Source organism: Sesamum indicum, linkage group LG3 (genome assembly GCF_000512975.1).
Source record: "Sesamum indicum cultivar Zhongzhi No. 13 linkage group LG3, S_indicum_v1.0, whole genome shotgun sequence".
Classification (NCBI taxonomy): Eukaryota; Viridiplantae; Streptophyta; class Magnoliopsida; order Lamiales; family Pedaliaceae; genus Sesamum; species Sesamum indicum.
This window is the reverse complement of record NC_026147.1, coordinates 19,925,127-19,947,351: the sequence shown is the minus strand read 5'-3', so window position 1 is coordinate 19,947,351 and position 22,225 is coordinate 19,925,127. Positions and strand designations below refer to the sequence as shown.

The window sequence follows — 22,225 nt, the reverse complement described above, 5'->3', positions numbered from 1 at the left end:
AAAAATTGGTAGGTATCAATATATATTTTTATGAATGGAACAAACGAATAAATTTGGATGAAAGTACTTTATTTAGGTACGATGTTATCAAATTTTATTATACCTCTTTACAATTAAAACATTTTCTCCAAGAAGAGTATACGATGATTCTGATATCTCATAAGTATAGAATCAACTTAAAAGTAACACATTGGTCTTTTAGAAAATGTGTTTATGTTTACATAACATTTCTTTTTTTCTTAACATCATCGTTGCCAAAAGTGTAGTACAAATGTCCGTGAAATACAAGTATACAAACAAGTCAACTGATAAGTAATTCTATTATTGTGTAATCTAAATTATAGTATACAAATTTGTAATATTATAATTTTTAATATATTTAATTTTTCTTTCAATGCACACAAATGAAAAATGTTGTATTATTTTGTTAACAATATTTATATTTGTGTTTTTATAAATATTTAGATTTATATATCTCCAATCACATATTTATTTGGATGCTATATATATATTATTTTATTTCGTTTCACTTGATACTATGTATTAAAATTGACCACAATATGTAACTTAAACACATTGATTAATATACATTAATATTTTTATTATATTTTATTTTTAGTTCACGGATCGCATGTATGTGTACTGCAAGTATATATAAGTGCCCCAACTTTAATAAACAAATCCATGGCTATATTTTTTTTTATTCAAATAATCATATTGATCTATAAAATCAACGGGTCAAGTTTATACAAGTTATAAAAATATTTTCAATAAATTAATTATAAATTATACATATATATATGTGTGTGTATATTTGTGTGTGTGTTTTTATTTAAAATTTTTAAACCCTTGGGCTTAGTTATTGAAACTGCCAAACAGGACCTTCTCTTGAAACATCCATAGACCGCGAGACTCCCTTTTCTTTTCAAACTACTCGGCCAGTCCATTTTTCAAACACTTGGAGCGCACCTCTTTGCCAGCTGATGAAAATGGAGGAAAATTACAGCACTGAACTTGTTGAGTCGCTGCGGATCCAAATGGAGTCTCTTCGGAGAAGAATTCATGTATTCAAATCCATCATGCAAAATTTTCATGCTGCTTTTACTGCTTAAGAGTCATTTATCTCTCAAGTTTTTAATTAAGACTTTTGCACTGGTAATTTCTGGAATGCAGGAGTTGGAGGCTGAGAATGCTAAGCTCTCTGTTCAGCTCGGAAGTTGCGTCTGCCAGAAGGTAGGCCGTCTATATTTCATTGCGTGCATTCCTGTATTGTAATCAAGTTATTCAGCATTTACGCTTTATGAGTCGAATGCTTTGTTTAATGTTTGGTGTTAGTTGTGGAATCCTTTTGCATAAAAGCTAATGCATTTCGAGCCAAATCTTTACATCTTTGCGGAAAATGTTGCTATAGTAATTTGAAGAATTAAGAATGGGGAGTAACATTGAACGTAATGGAATGCTGAAGAGGATTAATTATTATTTCTTGAAATGTCTCATAGTAATGAAAAGAATCAATGAGGGATATGCAGTTTGGATGTGGTGGGATTTTTATGCCTAAGGCTTGTATGTGCTTCAATGCATAGTTTTCTGGTGCAGATTGTAGAGAGTGATAAAAATCATGTTTTAGACTGCAGCCATTCAACTGAGGAAATGCAAAGGCTGAAATTAGATGAAAGTCATGTGAAAAACAGATCAAGGAAGAAAGTGCCAGGTTTTTTCTCATTCTCTGATCAGAAGAAAGGATTGGCATTCCTACATCTGGAGAGTTTGTCTAATTTCCTTTAAATTTTGGTGTCAGGGACATGTAATGAAACAATAGCCTTGCATCATTTACCAAAGCGACATATTGCTTTAAAAGTTATGTATTTTGGTCAGAGGTATAAATTATGGAAACTGCTTTGCAATTTCATTTATTTGTTGTTCTTTTGCTTATTCTACCTAAAAGAAAAAAATTGTGTTTCTTGATCACATATGATTGTGAGCATATAATATTTGATTAGGGGACTTCTGCCTTGATCAATCATGGATACTAGATACGCTAAAAATTTTTTAGTTGCACAGAGTATTCTTTTTCCTGCTATCTAGTTCTTGAGGGATTTAATTTTATTATCTTAGAAAGTAATTCATGCTAGTTCAAAACAAGGGGTTGAGGTAAAGGAAAAACAATCAAGCAACAAAGTCTAAAGTCTTCACTATCCACTGGCTTGTCTGGAGTACTATCCACTTCGGCCATGCCGTGCTGCACTTTTATTGTCAATATGCTTCACAAGGTGGGGATAGTTGTCTCTTTACATAATTCCTTGCATGAGGTATGGTTATCCCACTATAAATAGGTCCCAACATCTACAGATACAGCGGTCTTGGCATGTGTATTAGGCTATTAACTACTATTTTCAAACCAATACAATCATCTATTTTCTACTACATATACTCTATGCAAACCATAGGGAGAACCAATGCAATTTGTAAGTGCTTCATGTTTAATCAGTCTGGTCTCTATATGGTGATAATTTTCTGTATTATGCACTACAGATTTTATGGCTTTGCATCAGAGGCACAGATGGATCCGACCATAGAGGTGCTCTTTGCCTCTCTTTCTCTCTGTTGCTTTTTCTAATGCATGTGTATTTACACACACAGTGGTCATTTTATCTGTGGTTTATTAGTTGAGACACTAGCTGATAGGGCTAGATAATAGTGGCAAAATGTCATGATAGCATGGTGCTTTGCTACTCAGTTTATTACTTTTCTTGTTAGTTACTCGATTAAGTTCTAAGTATCAAAATATGCATAATTTCCTCTATGTTTTTGTGTATCACATGCGGTGATCGATTTTGAGTTTTATATTTCAGCGGAACGATAAAATTTAAAGGAAATCCATTTTCTAAATCACAGTTTTTGAGGTTGCAATGATGAAAAACATATACACAATATGAACCATCAGTTTGATTATATTGTCTTAGAAATGATATAAAATCATGTCCTCTGTCATACTTTTTGCTATACTTTAATGGACAATAGCAACAGGCTAATTAGGAAGAGAAAGGAACTAGGAGATGGGGTTAATATAGGTTCTTGCATCCGGATCAGTGAATTGGGAATCTGGTATTAGCCTGGGTCATCAGAAAATGCTATTTCACTTTAGATATGACCTTCCTATACAATCTCCTTCACTTTATCAATTTGTACTTTCACTACATATGCCCCTGATTCCTGAAATATGGTGCCCTCAGTCATCAGAAAATGCTATTTCATTTTAGATATGACCTTCCCATCCAATCTCCTTCACTTTATCAATTTATAGTTTCACTTTATATGCCCCTGATTCCTGAAATACGGTGCCCTCAGTCAGACTCTTTGTGAATCAGTAGGTATATGGTTCTTTACCCTAGGTCCATTATCTGAACGCCGCTGTTAAGTTTGATGTGGTTAAAACAAAAAGAAAGGCTGTTGATGTTTAAAGAAAAAGTTAGCAACTTTTATGATTGAGTCAAATTCTTCATCACGAAATAATTGACTCTTGGCTGTAATTCTCTATCTAGTGTGGAGACTGCTAACTTATATGAATTGTTTTTATACTGGTAGTTGATTGGCCTATTTCTAATATACACTGTTATCACTGTGCTGGGTAATCTTTAAAGTTATTGCTAATATGGAGTATTTCTTAGAAAGAAGGCTTATGAAATACCTGATCAATGAGATGGCATTACTTTGGCAAACATGATTTAGAATCAAATGACTTGCCGAAAACCTTAAAACTGATTCTACAGCCAAACCATATGAAGACTTTTCTGACTCATGCAATCAATAGTAGTCTGTATGCTGCTTCAAAACAGTGGATTATGTTGGTGCAAATTCACCTACTTATACAGTCGCTGAAACCATTATAATTATACTGGACTAATAAGTATTGTATTTTCAATCCAAAGTCAGATTTTTCCCTCTGGCTACATGTTTAGGACAGCAGAGTGACTTCTATTGATCACACAACTAGAGATTTGCTCTATTCGATTAAAGATTAAGATATTTTTTAAGTTTTATGTCAAAACTTTATTTGTGGACAAGAAATGAGATTGACTTTCTGATAAACTAGTGCAGTCGGAAATTTTTAAGGCCCTCGAAAAGACGAGGTTAATATCTGGTAATAAGAAGGAATTGCAATACTCAAGATGTGGCAGAACAGACAAGGGAGTTTCTTCTGTTGGCCAAGTAAGTGCTACCTCAAGCTGCTTTACTGTGTAGATTTAGAATAGGAGGTTGGCAAGTGATTTCTCATCCTTTGGTTCTGATCATTATCCAGTTAGCTTTGTCTAATTGAATATCTCAACTCATAAACTGACTCAGGTAGAACACGGCTGGAATATTGGCATTCTTGCTGCCTGTTTACTGATCATATCCCTGATTAAAAAAAGAATGATCATATCATCAAAAAATTTTGAACTTTTGTAGAGGAACTCCATTTAATATTTGAATACTTCTAACAAGTCCCCTACGTGCAAGTGATATTCTTTTATGAAACCTAGCACGTAGGACTCATTACCCTAAACGAGTGGTTGTGAGATTCAAGTTCAGAACTTCTACTTTTGATCTGGCTCTTGTACCATAAGGAATGGCCTTTTGACCTAAAAGTTTAAACTATTATAGATGGCCATCCTCAAGAATATATAAAACTTTCCATCTTCTATGGAACCTCTAATCCAGAGATTTTAAAAAGGATTAACGCTTAGATTCATTAAATGGTGCCAACTTCCTCACATTTTTCAACCAGCCTGTCCTTTGGATTGGAGTAAGAAGGATAGAAAGATCTAAACAAGATTGATCTAAACGGGTGGTGAGTATACTTGCTAAGATTATAGAATATTTTATATGACAAATATTTTGTTCTTGTTAAAGTTTTGTCTCTTCTTAAACAAGGAAGAAAAGATTTAAAATGGATCACATATTCTGCATAACAATTTTTCATCTCTTTGATAGCAATTATTGTCTTTGTTGAAACTTTGTGTAAATCATTTAAGAAATATGGCAGATGAAGAACTATGTAACTATGACCATTTAGAGATCAATTCTTTAATTTTTCCATGATTATGTTTAGGTATGTGAATATTATTTATAGTATATTTGTGTTAACGCCCTCCCTCACCACCTAGAAATTTATCCAACCCTGTTATACTGATTAGTGCAGGTAATCTCTCTATTTCTGCGATCAAATCTTAAGGAAACAACAAGGAGCAATGACTATTCTGGAGAGACTTGTGTTGAAGAATCATGTGGTATGCCGATCAATTCTTGTGATGTACCTGTATTCCTAGAAGATTCAGATTCCATTTTTTTTTCCTCCCTATTATACGCGTAGCCCATTTCACAACTTCAGACTAATGAATCAAAATACCAGTGGTTCACCGAGATATTATGAGCCTCATGAGGGTGGAGCAATAAGACTTTGATTTGTCCTATACATAAATTAGATTACTGTGTTTATTTCGTGCATTTAGCATTATTCCTAGTATAAATACAAAGTTCTTGATGTGGATGCATATGCGATCTATTACCTGTAACTAGATTAACTTAGAAGTGTTGCTTTGGTTTAAAATCAATGTATATTCTTCTCAACAGGTGGAGAAATAGATTATGTGAAGATATTAAATCGTGTTCTTCCAGAAGATATTCGAATTATTGGATGGTCACCTGCTCCAACTGATTTCAGTGCAAGGTACTTATTTTCTCTTGCACTTCTTTTTCTTCTTTTTACTGATGGGAACATTATGGTATTTCTTAGTTCAGTTAAAAGAAAAGGAACTCGTGTTTCAGTTTTTAAAAAATCATCTTAACATGACATCAATAGGAAAATTTTCATTAAAATTTAATAGGAAATTTAAAAGCTCATACCCTATTAAACTCTAATTTAATTCATACTATAAATTTAATTGTTTGTGATGTAAATTTTTCATTAAAATAATTAATAAACCAAATAATATATAGAAACATTCATAGAGTTACAAATTTATTGTAATTAAAAACACTGGAGCCAGGAGAGCAATGAACTTGAATCAGAAGTTATGATGCAAGATTTGAAATCAAATGTTTAAAAAGTTGTATTGAATATCTCATCAAGAATTTACTGTGCCTATTTTTACTAGATTATCTTATATGTAGGAGTATCTTTAGCCATTTAACTTCATGCTCTGAAATTTTTTATCTAAATCAAATCAAATAGAGAGATGGAATGATTATGGAATCTGAAAGGTTACAATTATTATTTGAAAATTTGGATGAAATTCACCTAATTTCAACCAATTTGACATTCTAGTAAAACTTGATTACCACTTGCACATTAGTGAAAACCCATTTAATTTGACGTTGATGATGAAACAATCTCCAATTATAGAGGTCTGCAAATTTGCATAGCTGATTATTTTTTTCTTCTGAATTTGTTACTTGTAGGTTCAGTTGTTTGAGCAGGGAATACAAGTACTTCTTTTGGAGAGAAAATTTGAACATCATCGTATGCATCTCTCATTCTATAGTGTGACCTTTACTTAACTACTTGAAGATTCTAAAGAGCAAAATTTCTTGAACAAGTCTTACAGGTAATGGAGACTGCAGGAAAGAAATTCATTGGGGAACATGATTTCCGAAACTTTTGTAAAATGGACGCAGCTAATGTCCACAATTACATGCGGCACATCACATCATTTGAGATTTTCTCTTGCAATGAAAGGTTTGAAGTAATTTTGAACTTTCTAAGTTCTAACAATTACTCTCTAACAGCTAAGTATATGTATAGGTTTTCAGGTGTGAACTCCTTAACTCTGTTATGTTCAAGTTTCACCCACACACCAAAAAAAGAAAGAAAAAAACTAATAAAATAAAAAAGGTTTTCTTCTTAGTTTATTCTCATGAATTTCAAGTGAATTCTAATAACTTATCGTCGCCATATGGAACAATGTATACGTGATGCAAATTTTAAGTAATTCCTGGCATTAACAGTCATTCAGGTATGAATATGTATATGTGAAATTTGTGTGTTGCATCAGTAAATATATTTAACAAGAGCTTATTGGCATGAAACATCATGATTGGATCTAGGAAGAAATTAGGTTGACCTAGGTTCTTACATTCGGCTAAAAAATGATTCATATAGCGCCTGAGAAATTGATAAGTAGTCCCTACAAATGAAAAGGTAATAAAGTGTCTCATGAGATTGCCAATTAATCATGCTCCAAATCAAATGGTTTTGAATTTAAATTGAAGAACTTAATGCATGATGATATGCCCAACTCAATGTAAATTCCTAGCTCATGAGGTTAGATTTGATAATGAAGGTATGTGACTATGGTGATGATTCACATAACTTAGGCATCATATATGTGGCACAATTTCTATTTTAGCATCAATACTTTTACGGGATTTGGACTCTTCAATTTCCATGACATGGTAAATTCCTTATACTTTACTGGAAAATCTTATTCTCATGTAAATGAAGGTGTATTATATCCTTTTACCTATGGTTGTTTAATTGTTGCATGAGTTTCACCAGATTAATTTCTTGACATGTAATTGATTATTTAATTATCTCTCTTCTTTTGTGTTTCTTTCCTCATCTTCAAAGGTTTGAAGATGATGAACTCTGGGCAGTGAAAATCAAAGGTAGTGCTTTCCTGTGGCACCAGATCCGATGCATGGTTGCGGTGCTGTTTTTGATTGGCCAAGGTCTAGAATCTCCTAATGTGCGTGACTTGGTCTTCAATGTTTGGTTTCAAGTCCTACTGATTTCACTTTAAGCTACGATGTTATAGTTCCTTGTTCAAATTCCTTTTTTTGGTCTTTAATTTTGTCTGAGCCCATGAGAGTGTGGTTTTAATATTTAAATCCCATGCTATCAAAAGTTTGTTTGAATCATGCTCGTGTGTCAGAATATTTGGTGTTGTGTTCTTGGGGTAGTATTAAATGTGGTTCTTGGCGCAAAATGTTTACGAGGTTGTCAACCAATCATCTTAGCTTACTTGATTTAACATTCTCGCAATTGACAGTTAGGTCATGACAATCTGAGTTTTCTGTTCTTGATGTATTTTAAAATTGTAACATTTTTTGCAAGCACCATGCCTTAGTGGTCATGGTCCAGTGAGGTTTTCGATTTTCCCTAGATAACGGTTGAGTGAGTTGCTGAATAATCTGAGAATACACAACAGTATTTTTGTGGAGCCAATAGACTGGAGTATGTTGATCCGTTTTATGTTCAGTGGTATTGGGTCCTTATATGTATGTCTGAGTAAACTGATTGTCTCATTAGTATTTCACCCACGGATCCTTGCTTCCTAGAGCTATAGTTAAAAGTGTATGATTAAGATCTGTGGTAGTTTTCCTCTGATTTTTAAGAGGAAATGTGTCTAACCTCTAGGTGATAGATGAGTTACTCGATGTTGAAAGAACGCCAAGGAAACCTCAATACACAATGGCTCCTGAGATTCCACTGGTTCTTCAGTCTTGTGAATTTGAAGGTCTCAAGTTTAGATGCTCATCAGGTATTTTACTACTACTTATAATTGCAGCTCTTATTTGCATCGCCATCCTGGTTTGGATGCATAAGTTTTGCTTCATATGCTTACTTTATTCTAATAACCAGCGGACCTTTACAATATGTCGTGGCTTTCTGTGACACACCTGACATGATAACTTTTATGCAATTAGAAAATCTCAGTATTAGCATATTGAGAAAGTTTTTATTCTTTGCTGTTTTCTTGTTTTTAGATCATCATGCAGACTAGTAATCCATTTGCTGATTATCGCTTCAGACCCTAATCTTTTCCACTATTTTAACTCTAGTTTCTCTGGTCAAGTTGGCAATTTGTCCTTCATGTCTTCATTTGAAACAGAAATGGTTATATTCTTTGAATTCTTGCCTGTTTGTTTATGTTTTCATTTTTTTCAGTGGAAAATATGTTTTCAATTTCATATAGGTTTTCGTGTGAAATAAAAATATGTTTGGATTTTTGTTTTATATTGAACTCTAATGTTAGATCAATATAGTTCCAATAAGAATACGTCTTAGACATGTTTTAACTTTAATTATTGTTTCAAAATGAAATTTTGCATACACTTCTAGTCTGAATCCGAAATACTTTCATGGATATTACTTTCAGATGCTAAACAAGCTCTTCACACTCACTTTAAGAAGGAATGCCAAGGTTATAAACTTAAAGCAGCAATCTTTCATGAGGCCTTGCTTACTTCTTCTTGCGACTTATATGGTACCAAAGCTTATAAATTAGTACCAACTTACGTCTTATCTCCTCCTTTTATTTTCTCATTCAGAGCTTCTGTTTTGCAGAAAACAATCAGCTAAACAGTAGAACAAAAAAGAAGGAATCTGCTCACATCCCCCTGATGTCACGACCAACTGAGCGTAAGTTTCTGCATGTTTTGTGATATAATCTTTGCATCTTAGATTGCGTGTTGAACTTTGAATTGGTAGTTCCTTTCTTCTCTGTTTGTTACTGATAAGGACCTATCTGTCCCCTTTTAAAGTCTTCGTGTTCACAAGTTAGTAATTGCATGTTTCTCATTGGCAGACTCCATATTAAAGTGAAACTTGTAACTTATTATTCTAACAATTATCTGAAGCTGGAATAAGGAATTAAATGCTTTAACTTACAGCTTCCAGAATATATGATCAAATAATTTTATCAATAAAAGTCAATATCCTACAAATCCTGTGCCAGTGCCTCCTACATAAAAAGCCAACTTCAGGGCTAACATAAAAAATAGCGTATTTTTAGCTATGCTTTTTGGTATACAAGGACTGCGATAAACATTGTAGTAATAGATCTTTATCTATGATGTTTTATTGTATTCTCTCTCTGTTCAATGTAGTTCTTAACAATGTAAAATTATGTGTGAGGACACTAAATTATTACTTGATGGCTTGTGATTCTTATCTTCGAGTTTTGTTGGCTTTTTTTGATGTCTAATTTTTGTGGTTTTTCAGAGTTAAGCTGGCGCTATATTTAGTTGCAAATGCTGCAATAATGTATTAAATCCACTATGTATTGGGTTAATGCTATTGTCTTAATCATAAAGTTCTAATCCTTCTATTGGCGAGTGACCAGATCCAGTATAAATTCTTGTTCTTTTTGGCTTCACTTTAGGAAATATAGAAAATTTAGTGACGACTGTGGCATTGAGGCTCTCACATTTTCTTGTGGAAATGAAAATTAGTTTGGAATAGTTGTAGGAACTAAATTTTGACGAATTGAGTTGAGAAGTTGATTTGCCATGAAAACAAGAAACATCTTTGTTTTGCTTATTTTCAGAAGATGGGGTGCAGGCTTTCAACTATTAAGGGTAGCTTGAGAGGGTTGAAAGTAGTGACTTATTTTCTGAAGCGGACTAGAAAAGGGGAAAACAAACACACTTTTGGCATGTTTAGTGATTTAAACAAAAACCTATTTCCTACAAATTAAATACTAACTGGCACATAAGTCTTCTTTCTAAAGTTTTGGAAGTAACTAACTTTATTGTTTGGTTCGGAATTAATGTTTCTAAATGTGCTTTGACATTGATCAAAGTAATCATTCAATAAGGTAGCTGCTCAATGATTTTGATTTTTCTGTACTGGAAGCAATGGTCCGTCTTTATCCGAAAACTCTGTGGTTCAGTTGCAAGTTATTCTTAGGTGCAAGCTTCAAAATTGCAGTCATCTCGTTTGCTGTTATCCTATCAACTCTTAATATGATGGAGTCATTAAGCTATGTGACGGACCAATGGTTCATGTGCTGTCATGAGCTCTTGGTTTTGTCATTTTGCTATTATTTATTGGACATAAAAGTGAAGTACTCGATGTATAGGGTGATATTTTCTCTTATAAGATACCAAAAATGGAATTTTACATGGCATTGATCAGTTGTGTCATGAATTGGGAACTGCATAAGCTAATGATGGAAGTGATCTATAATGCAATCACATTTCACCTGTCATCCAACAGTTTCATGCAATTTCATTTGCATTGAGTTAGTTGATCACAATATTTATGCATGTCATGGCATGAAATGTTTATGTTTATGGGCTTGGTGGAGGCAATATCTGCTGAAATTTTAAAACACAGATTGCTGTGAACATTACATGGACTAACAGCATTATTTGCTACGATCTCAACACTACAGCTACAATTAGCTTTCAGTTGGTTGAAAGTCATAAGCAATTATTCCTTTTTTATATATAGCTGTGGAATAATTCACATATTTGATTGGCCATATTTTGTCGGACCTTTCAGCGTCTTATGAAGAACGACGTGCTAAACTGGACGCTGGTGCTCGAGCAAAGTAGAAATACCTGCCATGAGATACTTAAATGATTCATCCAACAATTGACCCCAAATTTTGACTCCCTTTTTTTAAAAAAAAAATAAAAAAATTATGCTTATAATGTTTATACTTATGTATACCTGTATCTTTTGTACTTAAGACTATTGTTAGTAAATTATAAGTTTCAGTTTGTTCGGTCCGTGGGTAAAATGTTTGTAGTAGTGCAGTTAAGCTTCTGTTCAGCTGACAGGTATTTTTAAATGAATAGATTTTGGATTATGGCAAGTTGCAATACCGTTGCTTTGTTTGTTTATAGCTAGTAGGATTTTGAGGAGAGGACGAGAAGTGTTGAATTCCTAGACTTGCAATTACAGGCAGGTTTTATTACTAAAAATAGGTGGCTTGCTTAAAGATGCTTTCAAGATTATACAGTTACAGGAAAAGTATTTACTAATTCAGGGTGCTTTTAGGTTAAAGAATCTCTGGAGTTTGTTTAGATAAGTCTAGGTTCAATAATTAATACATGTTTAGGCTATATTGATGGATTTCAAATTCCTAATCGTAAATTATTTGAATTTGTTTGGATAATTCCAAATCCGGAGGATTTTAAAAATTTTACTTCTAAATTTGAACTATGTTTTGTTAAATATCAACGAATTTTACGTTCTTTTAATGGAGTCATTTAAAAAAAAATTAAATTCTTTCCTCAAATTCAAATCTATTAAACTAGATGTAGCCTTATGTAATTTGTATAATTTTCTTTTTATTTTTTTGTATAATTGGTTAATAGTGTATAGTGCTTGTGGGTGCTAATCTTGGGAGTTCCTCAAGAAAAGATTTTTTTATGATTGGAATTGAATTCAGAAATGATCATTCCATTCTGAACTCAAAGAACTTGAGTTAATAGGAGAAAGCTCTTCTAGTTTGAGCTTGTTTGTTGTAAGATGATCATGTACTATACTGCACTTCAACGAAAAACTCAAGTATGAAAATGTATCATAACAGATGTTTTTACTATAACTAAATCATGTCAAGTGATTTTTATTTTCAACGTTAGAGCAGTGTCTAATTTTCATGTATATACTAAGTAGTTCTCAAGCTATTTGCATGTTTCTTTTATTTATTTATTCAAGTAATATTATTTATTTTCTTTCTCAATTACGGTTTCCATGAGGTATTGAGTTCGTATTTTCAATATTTAGATGATCATATTAATTTTTGCATATACAATCAATTCACTCATCCAGCAATTTGGATTTTAATTTTGTAATGTAACGTAAATTTTTACTAACGCTAAAATTGATTCATTAAAGTCGAACTCTTCAACACAAAAGTTATATTTGATACCCCTCAAGTATTTTTCCTAGAGTTGAAAGAAAGGAAATGGGCCCTCACTGTTCAGTCCAACAGAAATGACCTTGCTGACACATGAGCAATATATCAAGCCCTTAATTCCTATATTTACATTAACCTGACAGGCAAAAAAATGAATCTGATACAATATGATGGGTCATCAAAGTTCAAACAATGGGAATTCCACATCGTATATATTCTCAACATTTCAGGATATATCATACTCAAAAAATTTCAACAAATTCTTTCTCGATATACAACGATAAAATAGATCCAAAATTTTGAGTTGACTAGGTAAGATTTATTAAAACGACCATATCTCCTTCCATAAAAGTTCAAATCCTAATTCGTTTTTTTAATTAGCTAACACACGCAGCTTTGGATTGTGTATCACTTGCAACAACTAACCTTCGTATTTACTCCAGCATTGTCGATAAATAGAAGTCATAATACAATCATAACAATAATTTCATTCATTCACACTCATACATTCTTTACTCTCCGACAATAGCAACCTACGAGCTATTTGCTCCCTTTTTGCACTTCACACGCTCCTTTCAAAGCATCTTTCAATATTTTGCTATTTTATTCCAATTATCACATCATTACTCTTACGTTATTTTAAAAATTCTAATTATTTATTCAATCAATCAATTCACTATTTGCAGCACTAAATCCTATTTACAGATTAATCTTTCATTAATTTTAAACTTTATTTGAGAATTATTCGACCATTGTGATGTTGTACTTTAGTACGCATCAATATTCATCTTTATTGTTATTTTTTTTATAAAATCTATTCATAAATATGAAATCTATAATATGTATGTACGGTCTGAATCAAAATAGAATTATGTAATACTACTTGGTCAAAAGATACAATTCGAAACAAATCTACATATCATACATATATATGTATATATTATTATCGAATAATTCGATCTAAAATCTGATATTCCAATAGTCATACAACAATAAACTTTAATAATTTCACAGAAATAATTCTAATTTCTTTAGTCATATCAATTTTGAGAAAAAAAAAAACAGAATAATTTTTGTTTGATTTGTAGTAAAGATTAATAAAAATTTCTTGCAAAGGGTTTGTTCTGACAAAGACTTTTGGTTGCAAAGTGTCTTACAACATATGTCTGAATTCCACCATTTTCCTCATGTAAAGACAGTTAATTTGACCAACCGAATTTCCCGGGCTTTTGCCCCTTTCAGAAGGCACCCACAGCCACCACGTTGGATCGAGGCCCTGTCCCCGCGGAATCGCAATCGCCCTCAATTCAAACCCAACCACATTCTCCTATCTCAACCACCATTACTGCCCACAAATCTGTAGGATCAAGAAATCTTGAAATTCTTCGCGAGTACTCTTATCTCACAAAAAGAAAGAAAGGGTCACTCCGTTTGCTCGCTTGCATGAATTCTCACTGCCCTGATCATCTGCCGAATGCCACGTCGCTTTCCGGCGTGCCGGGATTTGTGTTCTTGCTCAAGTGTTCATTTTCTGTTTGAGTGGTGAGATTGAACAATCCTTTTTTTTTTTGCTTTTACTTGATTCTTGATGTGCTTAACTAGTGTGTGTGTGTGTGTGTGTGTGTTGGACATGAATACTAGGAAGGAATTCGTAGTAGAGTTCTTTTCCATATGATAGACTCTTACAACAATTTATCAATCGTTGAACCTTTGATCTTGAGAAGTTATATTTATGCTGATCCCAGTGGATTTCATAGTGAAGCATGTGTAATGATCAAAATGAAGTTTTGTGCAAACTACTGGCTGGCCTCAATGGACTATGATAAAAAATGTCTTTGTGTGCATTTTAATATTTTAAGTTTCTTGTAACCATGGGGTATTGATTTATGACATCTTATTGGAAGTAGTTGAAACAGAGGAGCAATATAGAGAATGTGCAATTGATTTACCCATTGGAGTAACTAGTGCTTGACAAGGTGGATTAGCTGTTCGACGAATGGTCTGATCCATTAGCGCTGGTTAAAATTAGTTGAATTCAGCAAAATTCATTGACAATGGAGTTCACAGATAAGTATGTGTCAAACGAACATAAAGAACAACATCTATCAGCTACCGAGAGTGCGGATCCGTCATCTGTTTCTCCCTTTGTAATCTCAACATCCCCAAAGTCACCACGATCACCGAGATCTCCCAGGTCGCCAAATTCCCCAAGATCACCGAAAGGTCAGCAGGGTAAGCATGGTGGAAGTGTGGGGAGTCCCCTCAAGAATCAAAGGCATTCTCATTCCAGGAGAGATGGTCATCCTAAAAAAGGTTAATATTTTTTAGAGTTATCTGTAAGCAGGAGCATATGAAAAAGGATTAGCCTCTTCTGGAATTACTTATTGGCATTATCTACTGATATGACTTTATTATAACTAAGCAATTAAGCTTCCCTCTTAATTAGAAGTGACGTGTACTTTGTTACATGCCTAAAGGACCACTTTTGTTATTTCTCATAATTTTATTATGATCGCACTTCAAAGATTGGTGTCGCAGCATATTCAATTTCTCTTTGTACCATATACTGGCCATTATTGCATGATAATGCTTCTGGTGATTTAGGTTCCTATTCAGCCTATTTTCCTCTTGGATTTGTTGTGAATGTGCAGGTGGATATGGTGGGAAAGGAACCTGGGGAGGTCTACTTGATATGGATAATGATCATGTTGATGATCCTAATGATCCGAATTACATTAGTGACAAGGTGAAGCTTTTATCTATCATAGTCATCCCACAAATACACACCATGGTGATCGAAGTTTTATAAAAGTGAAGAGTTCTCATCTTTTTATTCACACTGCCTTTGTTGCTATGTTTGATTACTAGAAAGAATATTTTATGGTTTCAGGAAGACACAAAATTCGTCAGCAAAACAAGTGCGGAATTTGAAGAGTTCAAAAAGAAAGCCACAGTTATAGTGGAGGAATATTTCGTCAATGATGATGTTAACTCAACAGCCAACGAATTGAGAGAACTTGAGATGCCAAGCTATAGCTTTTATTTTGTGAAGAAGCTTGTTTCCATTGCTATGGATAGGCGGGACAAAGAAAAGGAAATGGCTTCTATTCTGTTGTCCTCGCTATATGGTGATGTCATAGATCCTCAACAAGTTTACAAAGGTTTCCAAAAGCTCGTCGAGTCTGCAGACGATTTGATTGTGGACATCCCAGATGCAGTTGATGTCCTTGCTTTGTTTATTGCTCGAGCAGTGGTTGATGACATACTTCCTCCCTCGTTCTTGACAAAGACAATGGCTTATTTAAGTAAGGATTCAAAAGGTGTCGATGTCATCAAAAGAACTGAGAAGGGCTACTTGTCAGCTCCTTTACACGCAGAAACCATTGAGCGGTGCTGGGGAGGCAGAAAGAATAAAACAGTTGAAGATCTGAAGCTTAAGATAAACGACTTATTGATAGAATATGTTGTCAGTGGAGACGTAAAAGAGGCTTTTCGATGTATCAAGGATCTAAATGTTCCTCATTTCCACCATGAGATAGTTAAGAGGGCTGTTATAATGGCCATGGAAAAGCGACAAGCTGAAAACCGACTCCTTGACTTACTGAAAAGAACCGCAGAAGAAGGTCTAATTAATTCAAGTCAAATATCAAAAGGATTTGGCCGAATTATTGACTCTGTCGATGATTTATCCCTAGATATACCGAACGCAAAGGTTTTATTGCAGTCCTTGATTTCCAAAGCAGCATCCGAGGGATGGCTATGTGCCTCGTCACTGAAATCACTGTCACAGCATCCTGGAAAGCAAACTGTCGAAGATAATAAAGTTAAAGCCTTCAAGAAGAAGGCTCAGTCAATAATTCACGAGTACTTTCTGTCGGGTGACATATCAGAGGTGAGTTGTTGCTTAGAGTTTGAGAACAGTTCCTCCTTGGCTGAACTGAATGCGATTTTTGTGAAGAAATTGATTACTCTAGCCATGGATAGGAAAAACAGGGAGAAAGAAATGGCTTCTGTTCTGTTATCATCTTTGTGTTTGCCATCGGATGATGTGGTGTGTGGCTTTGTAATGTTGATAGAATCAGCAGAAGACATGGCCCTCGATATCCCCGTCGTTGTTGAGGATCTGGCAATGTTTCTAGCAAGGGCTGAGGTGGACGAAGTTTTGACTCCACAAGACTTGGAAGAGATTCAGCGTCAATTTCCAGGATCAGATTCAGTAGGAAATAAAGTTATTCAAATAGCAATGTCCTTGCTTAAGGCTCGACTCTCTGGGGAACGTATTTTACGATGTTGGGGGGGCGGAGGAAGCTGCAAAAATGGATGGACAATTGAAGACGTGAAGGACAAAATCGGGAAGCTATTGGAGGAGTTTGAGGCTGGTGGTGATACAAGAGAAGCCTGTCGATGCATAAAGGAGCTAGGAATGTCGTTTTTCCACCATGAGGTTGTGAAAAAGTCTTTGGTGATCCTAATGGAGAATAAGAATGAGAGACTATGGCGTTTGCTCAGGCAATGTTTCGACATGCAGCTAATAACAATGAACCAGATGACGAAAGGGTTCAATAGAGTGGCTGAATCTCTTGACGACTTGGCTCTGGATGTGCCCGATGCTAAGAAACAGTACAAGAATTATGTCGAACGAGCCAAGACTGAAGGATGGTTGGACACGTCTTTTGGTATAAATGGACTGGAACAAAGTCTGGAGAACGGTTATCGCTAAACGTTGAGACGATTAAATCCTACTTACAGATTACAAGATCCAACCATCTACACAAAAGCTCTCCAAATACGTCTCCAAGTGTAAGGCTAAGTCATCTTTTCCCTATACAAAAATCAAGTTTTCAAACTTCATATCTACTGAGTTTGTTTACTGTGACATGGACAACTCCATGTGTTTCAAATTTACGACTCTTACTTCCGTTCTTTTGGATCGTCCCAACATTGACCATGTAATTTACCTCATATAATTGCAATCACTGAGAAAAGGGATCAACATGGTCATTCTTTGTCCGAATTCATGCTAATATTATTTGAGGATTTCTTCTTCTTCAATGGTTGTTACAGCATATCAGTGAAGCTCGCATACAAATACAGTAAGGAGAGTCAGCCATGAACAGCATTGTTAGTCTGCATATTTACAAGTACATGCAGTGAGGGCAGATTCTATACAATTACCAAAGTTTTCTACACTATTATGATGATTGTGTTTAAGATTGTTTTCACAGAGAAATTTAGACATGAGCCTTTACATAGTTTTTTTAGCATAGACAACGTCTAGCTTCTTGTTTTTCACTATTTTTTACATGTAATTGACAGCCATAACCTCTAGATGATCCTATGAAGTTAACTCTGGATACATACATACAAATTGTATACTAATACTCCATGTTCATGCATAATTTCGTTTCTTATCATTTGTTTACTTGAATGAAGTTAAGAGAAGAACATCATAAAGTAAATTGATTGTAGCTGGGGTAAAATACATTCACCGCCGTAAACCATTACCAAAGTTGTAAAATAACCTTTAGGCCGTGTTTACTTGCCTGGACATCATATCCCTACTTGGGATTAATTTGGGATAAGCAATGGGATTGTCCCCCATGGAACACGCTACACACATGTTTACTACAACAGACAAGAACCACAATATATCTCTGCGAATCCATTTACAAGCACGGCTTAAATGGAGTATTAACTGTGAAATTACCTAGTTGTCCTGTAGAATTTTTTATCACTTCAAGTTGATTTTTCCTCCAGATATGCTTGACTTCCACCAAATTTTTATGCTAAGAAATGAAGAACAAAAGAATCAAACCCATTATTTTGATTTGGAGTAAAAGAACAAAAGTGAGGCCCAAAATAGAAATTATTAACATACCTTTGAAAGTGTAATAATTTATCATAAACTTCATTAACTCCGTAAAGCACAAGTTGATAAGAAATTGAAATGAAGAAAAACAAAGCAGCTGGAAATTGAAGCCATATTCAAAGTGTATTTGCAATTGATTCTCTTCACAACCAATGCTCTGTACAATGCCTTAAATACATGGAGGGAAAGACGATGCACAGAAAAAATAACAACCAGCAACAGACTGAACTAACTGGCTAGCCACATCAGTGCCAGGTGGCGTACAAATCAGCAATCCTAACTAATAAAGACGTAAAAGGAAAATATTCAAAGTTATAAAGAAAACGTGAAAAGAGAAACACCCGTCTTCTTTCTTTCTTCTGTTCTGTTCTTGTCTCGCTCTGTACATCAACAGCAGAGCTCATTCAATGCCATCTTTAGCTTGCTTCCTTCTAGTGCTTCCAATATTTCCAACATAAGTGAAGCAAGCTTGACACATAGATTTACTCACCTGCAATTTATGGTTATCACCATTAAAGGTTGCTGGTTAACCCCCAAGAAGAATAGACATTCTCGGCAATTCACAATGCAGATGTGTCTGGATGCACTGATCAGATGAACACGTTCGCAATGTTCAACTCTAACAGCCCGTATAATAAGACAATTATTTAAGCATATATGAGTTCAGCATTAGCAACAAGAACATCTGAACTGCACCATACTGAAAACATACATCTGAACTGCACCATACTGAAAACATCTGTGGACTGATTGAAAACTTTTAATTACATTACAAGTGAATAGATACATCCTTAATAGTACATGTCTATATTGTATAGAAAACACAACAAAATGTAGCAGCCAGTGTAGTCATCAGCAGCGGCATGCATAATCAGTGATAAGACACCATCCAAATATTAGAAACGGAATCACATTGCCGAGAGTAACCACATCACTAACTTGCCAACAGCTCCAAGCACAATAGTTGCATCAGAGCACCCATAGACGGTTGCATATCTCAGTGGTGCCAAAATGTAAATTACCGATTCATGGCAATTTACAACCTGAGCAAACAAATTAAACACGCAAAATATAAACTTTTCTGCCAATTTTTTCGATCTCTTTCGAAGTCCTAGCCTTCACTAAAGGATCAAAATCGTCATGCAAAATGGAGGATAGGGTTTCGATTAGGATAAGGGAATGTTCAATGGGGATTTGAAGGACTCGGGATAGAGTTTCGGAGTTAACTCGATAATTGGAACTGGAGGAGAGTAGTGTAGATTTGAGAAGGGATAGGGTCTGTGTGCTGTCAGTGAAGATGAGTTTGGGGATGGGGAGAAGGCCGTGCTCGAAGGGTTCGTGGCGGGGGTGGAGATGGTAGGCAGCGATGGGGTGGATGGAGGTGGTGGCTCCGCGGCCGGGTAATCCGTCATTGCGACGCCGCGTGGATCTGGCGGGCGGAAAGGGTATTTTGAGAGAGAGAGAGTGCTAATTTGAGGATAAAAATGTAAAACTAGCAGATCATGAAAGGTGGGATAGCACAGACGGATTCGAATCCCATCCCCTTGCCCGGATCCATATTTTCCAGCCAAGTACTGGACTTTAGGCATCAATACCGGGCTACACATTTTGAAAGTAAACAAGATGCTAACCCCAATTACAACGGATGCCCTGCGTATTTTCGAATGGTAAACACGGCCTTAAAGTACAACACCTACTAAAATTGCAATGTCTAGTGGTAACAGTTCTAGCTAAAAAAATTCTTGCTTTTCATCTTCTTCGTGATATTATTCAAGTGCTTTTTACGAAGTGGATGTGAATGTAAAAAGAGTGCGATAATTAGAACGTCTTGCACCTAAAATAATACCGTCATTTTAGTTCTTTTGACAGCAGACTAATTTTACCTTTTGTTAACTTATTTTCAATGAAATTGTTTTTCTATTGTTATTTTTTTTATTTTATAAGCAAAATCACAATTTTCTTTTTTGGTAGATTTCCCACATGTTATGTTACTCATTTTTAGTGCATCAAATTTCCTCTGGACATTTTCGTAATTACATTACATCCATGGATGTATCATAATGTCATGTTGACTCACTTTTTTAGGCTTATGTGTAATTGGCATAAACATAATTTGTTGCTAAAAATTAATCCCATTAAATTTTTTATAGTTTGACTATTAACGCGAGGGTTTTTTGGTATATTTTTATACTTTAAGAGCTATTTTATGACTTGAGTGATAATTTTGGGACGGGAAATCTATTTACCCCTTAAATTTAAGTTTTATTAATAAATATTAAATATTGATAGAACAAATTAACCAAAAGAAAATATTATTTGTGGGGGAAAAAACAAATATAGTTTAGACTATTACCGATCCATATTTTGTCAACCAAAATAGTCATTATAAAATTAAAAAATACAGACAATGATGGACTTTTTTTTTTTGGTGGGTTTTTATAATTATGCATAAAATTTTAATATTTTATATATATTGGCCTATGCAATTATAATTTTTTATACTCCAATAATATGATTAATATGAGGTTAAAGTAGCGAAACTCTCGTGTCATTTGTTTCTATCTAACATATAGACATATTCTTTAATTAAAATTCACTAAATTTGCTATTATTAAAAAAAATTGAATAAAAATTTATATTTACCCCTGGTCGACTTAGTACTCTCAATTTGTATACGACCCGATTAAATTATCATTTTAAGTATGTAATTCAATTCGTGTAGGACCAATAATATCACTCCTAAATTAGATTATTGAAATTACATTTTTTCCAATAAATATATATCCAGATAAGCGCGCATTCTATCGCTTTCATGCATGAAATTGCATGGCAACTATCTGAATCCATAACAGATTACAAAACAAAATAACGATAATAATAACAATAACAGTAACATTTATTTATCAACGGATATTTGCATTTATTGGAATCCGATCAAACACGAGCATGAGTTAATAATTGTAATAGCTGAGTGGAGATCAAATCGCCGGCAGCTCTTCCCTGTTTGGACCCGATGGAACTAATCTCTTTCTACTGTATACCATCTCCGGCGGCTCCTCCCGGTTCGGGCCCGAAGGTACTAACCTCTTGCTATTACCCGACGACAAATACGACTCTGGCGGTTCCTCTCTGTTCGGGCCTGAAGGTACTAATCTCTTTGTATAACCGTACAGGTACGGCGCCGTATGGGTTGGGATTTCTGGAGGCTCCTCTCTGTTCGGGCCTGAAGGTACTAATCTCTTTATATTACCGTACAGGTACGACGTCGTACGGGATGGGATTTCTGGAGGCTCCTCTCTGTTAGGTCCGGACGGGACTAACCTCTTTACTCCATACTCGACCGTACCATGGCCGCAGCCACACAGGACGCAAAGGTATAAAAGCGTGATTGGCCAATGGAAACTCAAAGTCGCCATTTCCGTTTTAGCACTAAATGAATAAAAAAAAAGTTGTGGGTTGTTGGATTAGGTGAGGAGGTTTGTGTGTTTATATAGGATTTGTTTGGGTGGATTTTAAATATGGGTAAAAGATGGATTAGGGGAGGAGGTTTGTGTATTTGTAGGATTTGTTTGGGTGGATTTTAAATATGGGTATACAGAATAGGGTTTCCATTGCCAGTTTCTTATTGCTATATATGTTGATGGGATTAATTTTAATTGCCATTTTTTATTCGGGAATTGATTTTGTTCCCTGATTTTTGGTTTCTCCTCTTTAAATGCTG

General features: G+C 34.6%; 2 protein-coding genes and 1 pseudogene across 4 annotated transcripts; 2 read left to right on the top strand and 1 right to left on the bottom strand.

The window, feature by feature from the left end:
- LOC105158909 (tRNA pseudouridine(38/39) synthase) lies at positions 881–11,627 on the top strand. 3 transcript variants are annotated; one of them, XM_011075822.2, is made up of 15 exons: positions 881–1,064; positions 1,174–1,233; positions 1,628–1,711; positions 1,799–1,877; positions 2,533–2,578; positions 4,099–4,209; positions 5,183–5,270; positions 5,614–5,710; positions 6,442–6,502; positions 6,588–6,718; positions 7,610–7,727; positions 8,399–8,522; positions 9,141–9,248; positions 9,329–9,403; positions 11,270–11,625. In XM_011075822.2, the coding sequence occupies exons 3-15, from the start codon at positions 1,651–1,653 to the stop codon at positions 11,320–11,322; spliced, it is 1,152 nt and encodes a 383-aa protein (XP_011074124.1). In that variant the 5' UTR covers positions 881–1,064; positions 1,174–1,233; positions 1,628–1,650; the 3' UTR covers positions 11,323–11,625. The 3 variants fall into 3 exon arrangements, with proteins under 3 accessions (XP_011074124.1, XP_011074122.1, XP_020548060.1); XM_011075820.2 differs by having other exon boundaries at positions 1,597–1,711; XM_020692401.1 differs by lacking the exon at positions 4,099–4,209 and having other exon boundaries at positions 1,597–1,711; positions 11,270–11,627.
- On the top strand, positions 13,784–18,014 carry LOC105158907. Its single transcript, XM_011075819.2, has 4 exons — positions 13,784–14,177; positions 14,543–14,948; positions 15,287–15,381; positions 15,526–18,014. Exons 2-4 carry the CDS (start codon positions 14,690–14,692, stop codon positions 17,353–17,355), a joined length of 2,184 nt encoding a protein of 727 aa, XP_011074121.1. The 5' UTR covers positions 13,784–14,177; positions 14,543–14,689; the 3' UTR covers positions 17,356–18,014.
- Positions 18,604–19,916, bottom strand: LOC110011715 (annotated as a pseudogene).

What these genes read in the sequence shown, in the direction of transcription:
- LOC105158909 (XM_011075820.2), top strand. Translation starts at nt 984, where the DNA reads ATGAAAATGGAGGAAAATTACAGCACTGAACTTGTTGAGTCGCTGCGG. An exon ending in CTCTTCGGAGAAGAATTCAT is followed by an intron (nt 1,065 to 1,173) that starts GTATTCAAATCC and finishes TCTGGAATGCAG; the next exon opens with GAGTTGGAGGCTGAGAATGC. An exon ending in GAGAAAATTTGAACATCATC is followed by an intron (nt 6,503 to 6,587) that starts GTATGCATCTCT and finishes CAAGTCTTACAG; the next exon opens with GTAATGGAGACTGCAGGAAA.
- LOC105158907 (XM_011075819.2), top strand. Translation starts at nt 14,690, where the DNA reads ATGGAGTTCACAGATAAGTATGTGTCAAACGAACATAAAGAACAACAT. An exon ending in AGATGGTCATCCTAAAAAAG is followed by an intron (nt 14,949 to 15,286) that starts GTTAATATTTTT and finishes GTGAATGTGCAG; the next exon opens with GTGGATATGGTGGGAAAGGA. An exon ending in CGAATTACATTAGTGACAAG is followed by an intron (nt 15,382 to 15,525) that starts GTGAAGCTTTTA and finishes TTATGGTTTCAG; the next exon opens with GAAGACACAAAATTCGTCAG.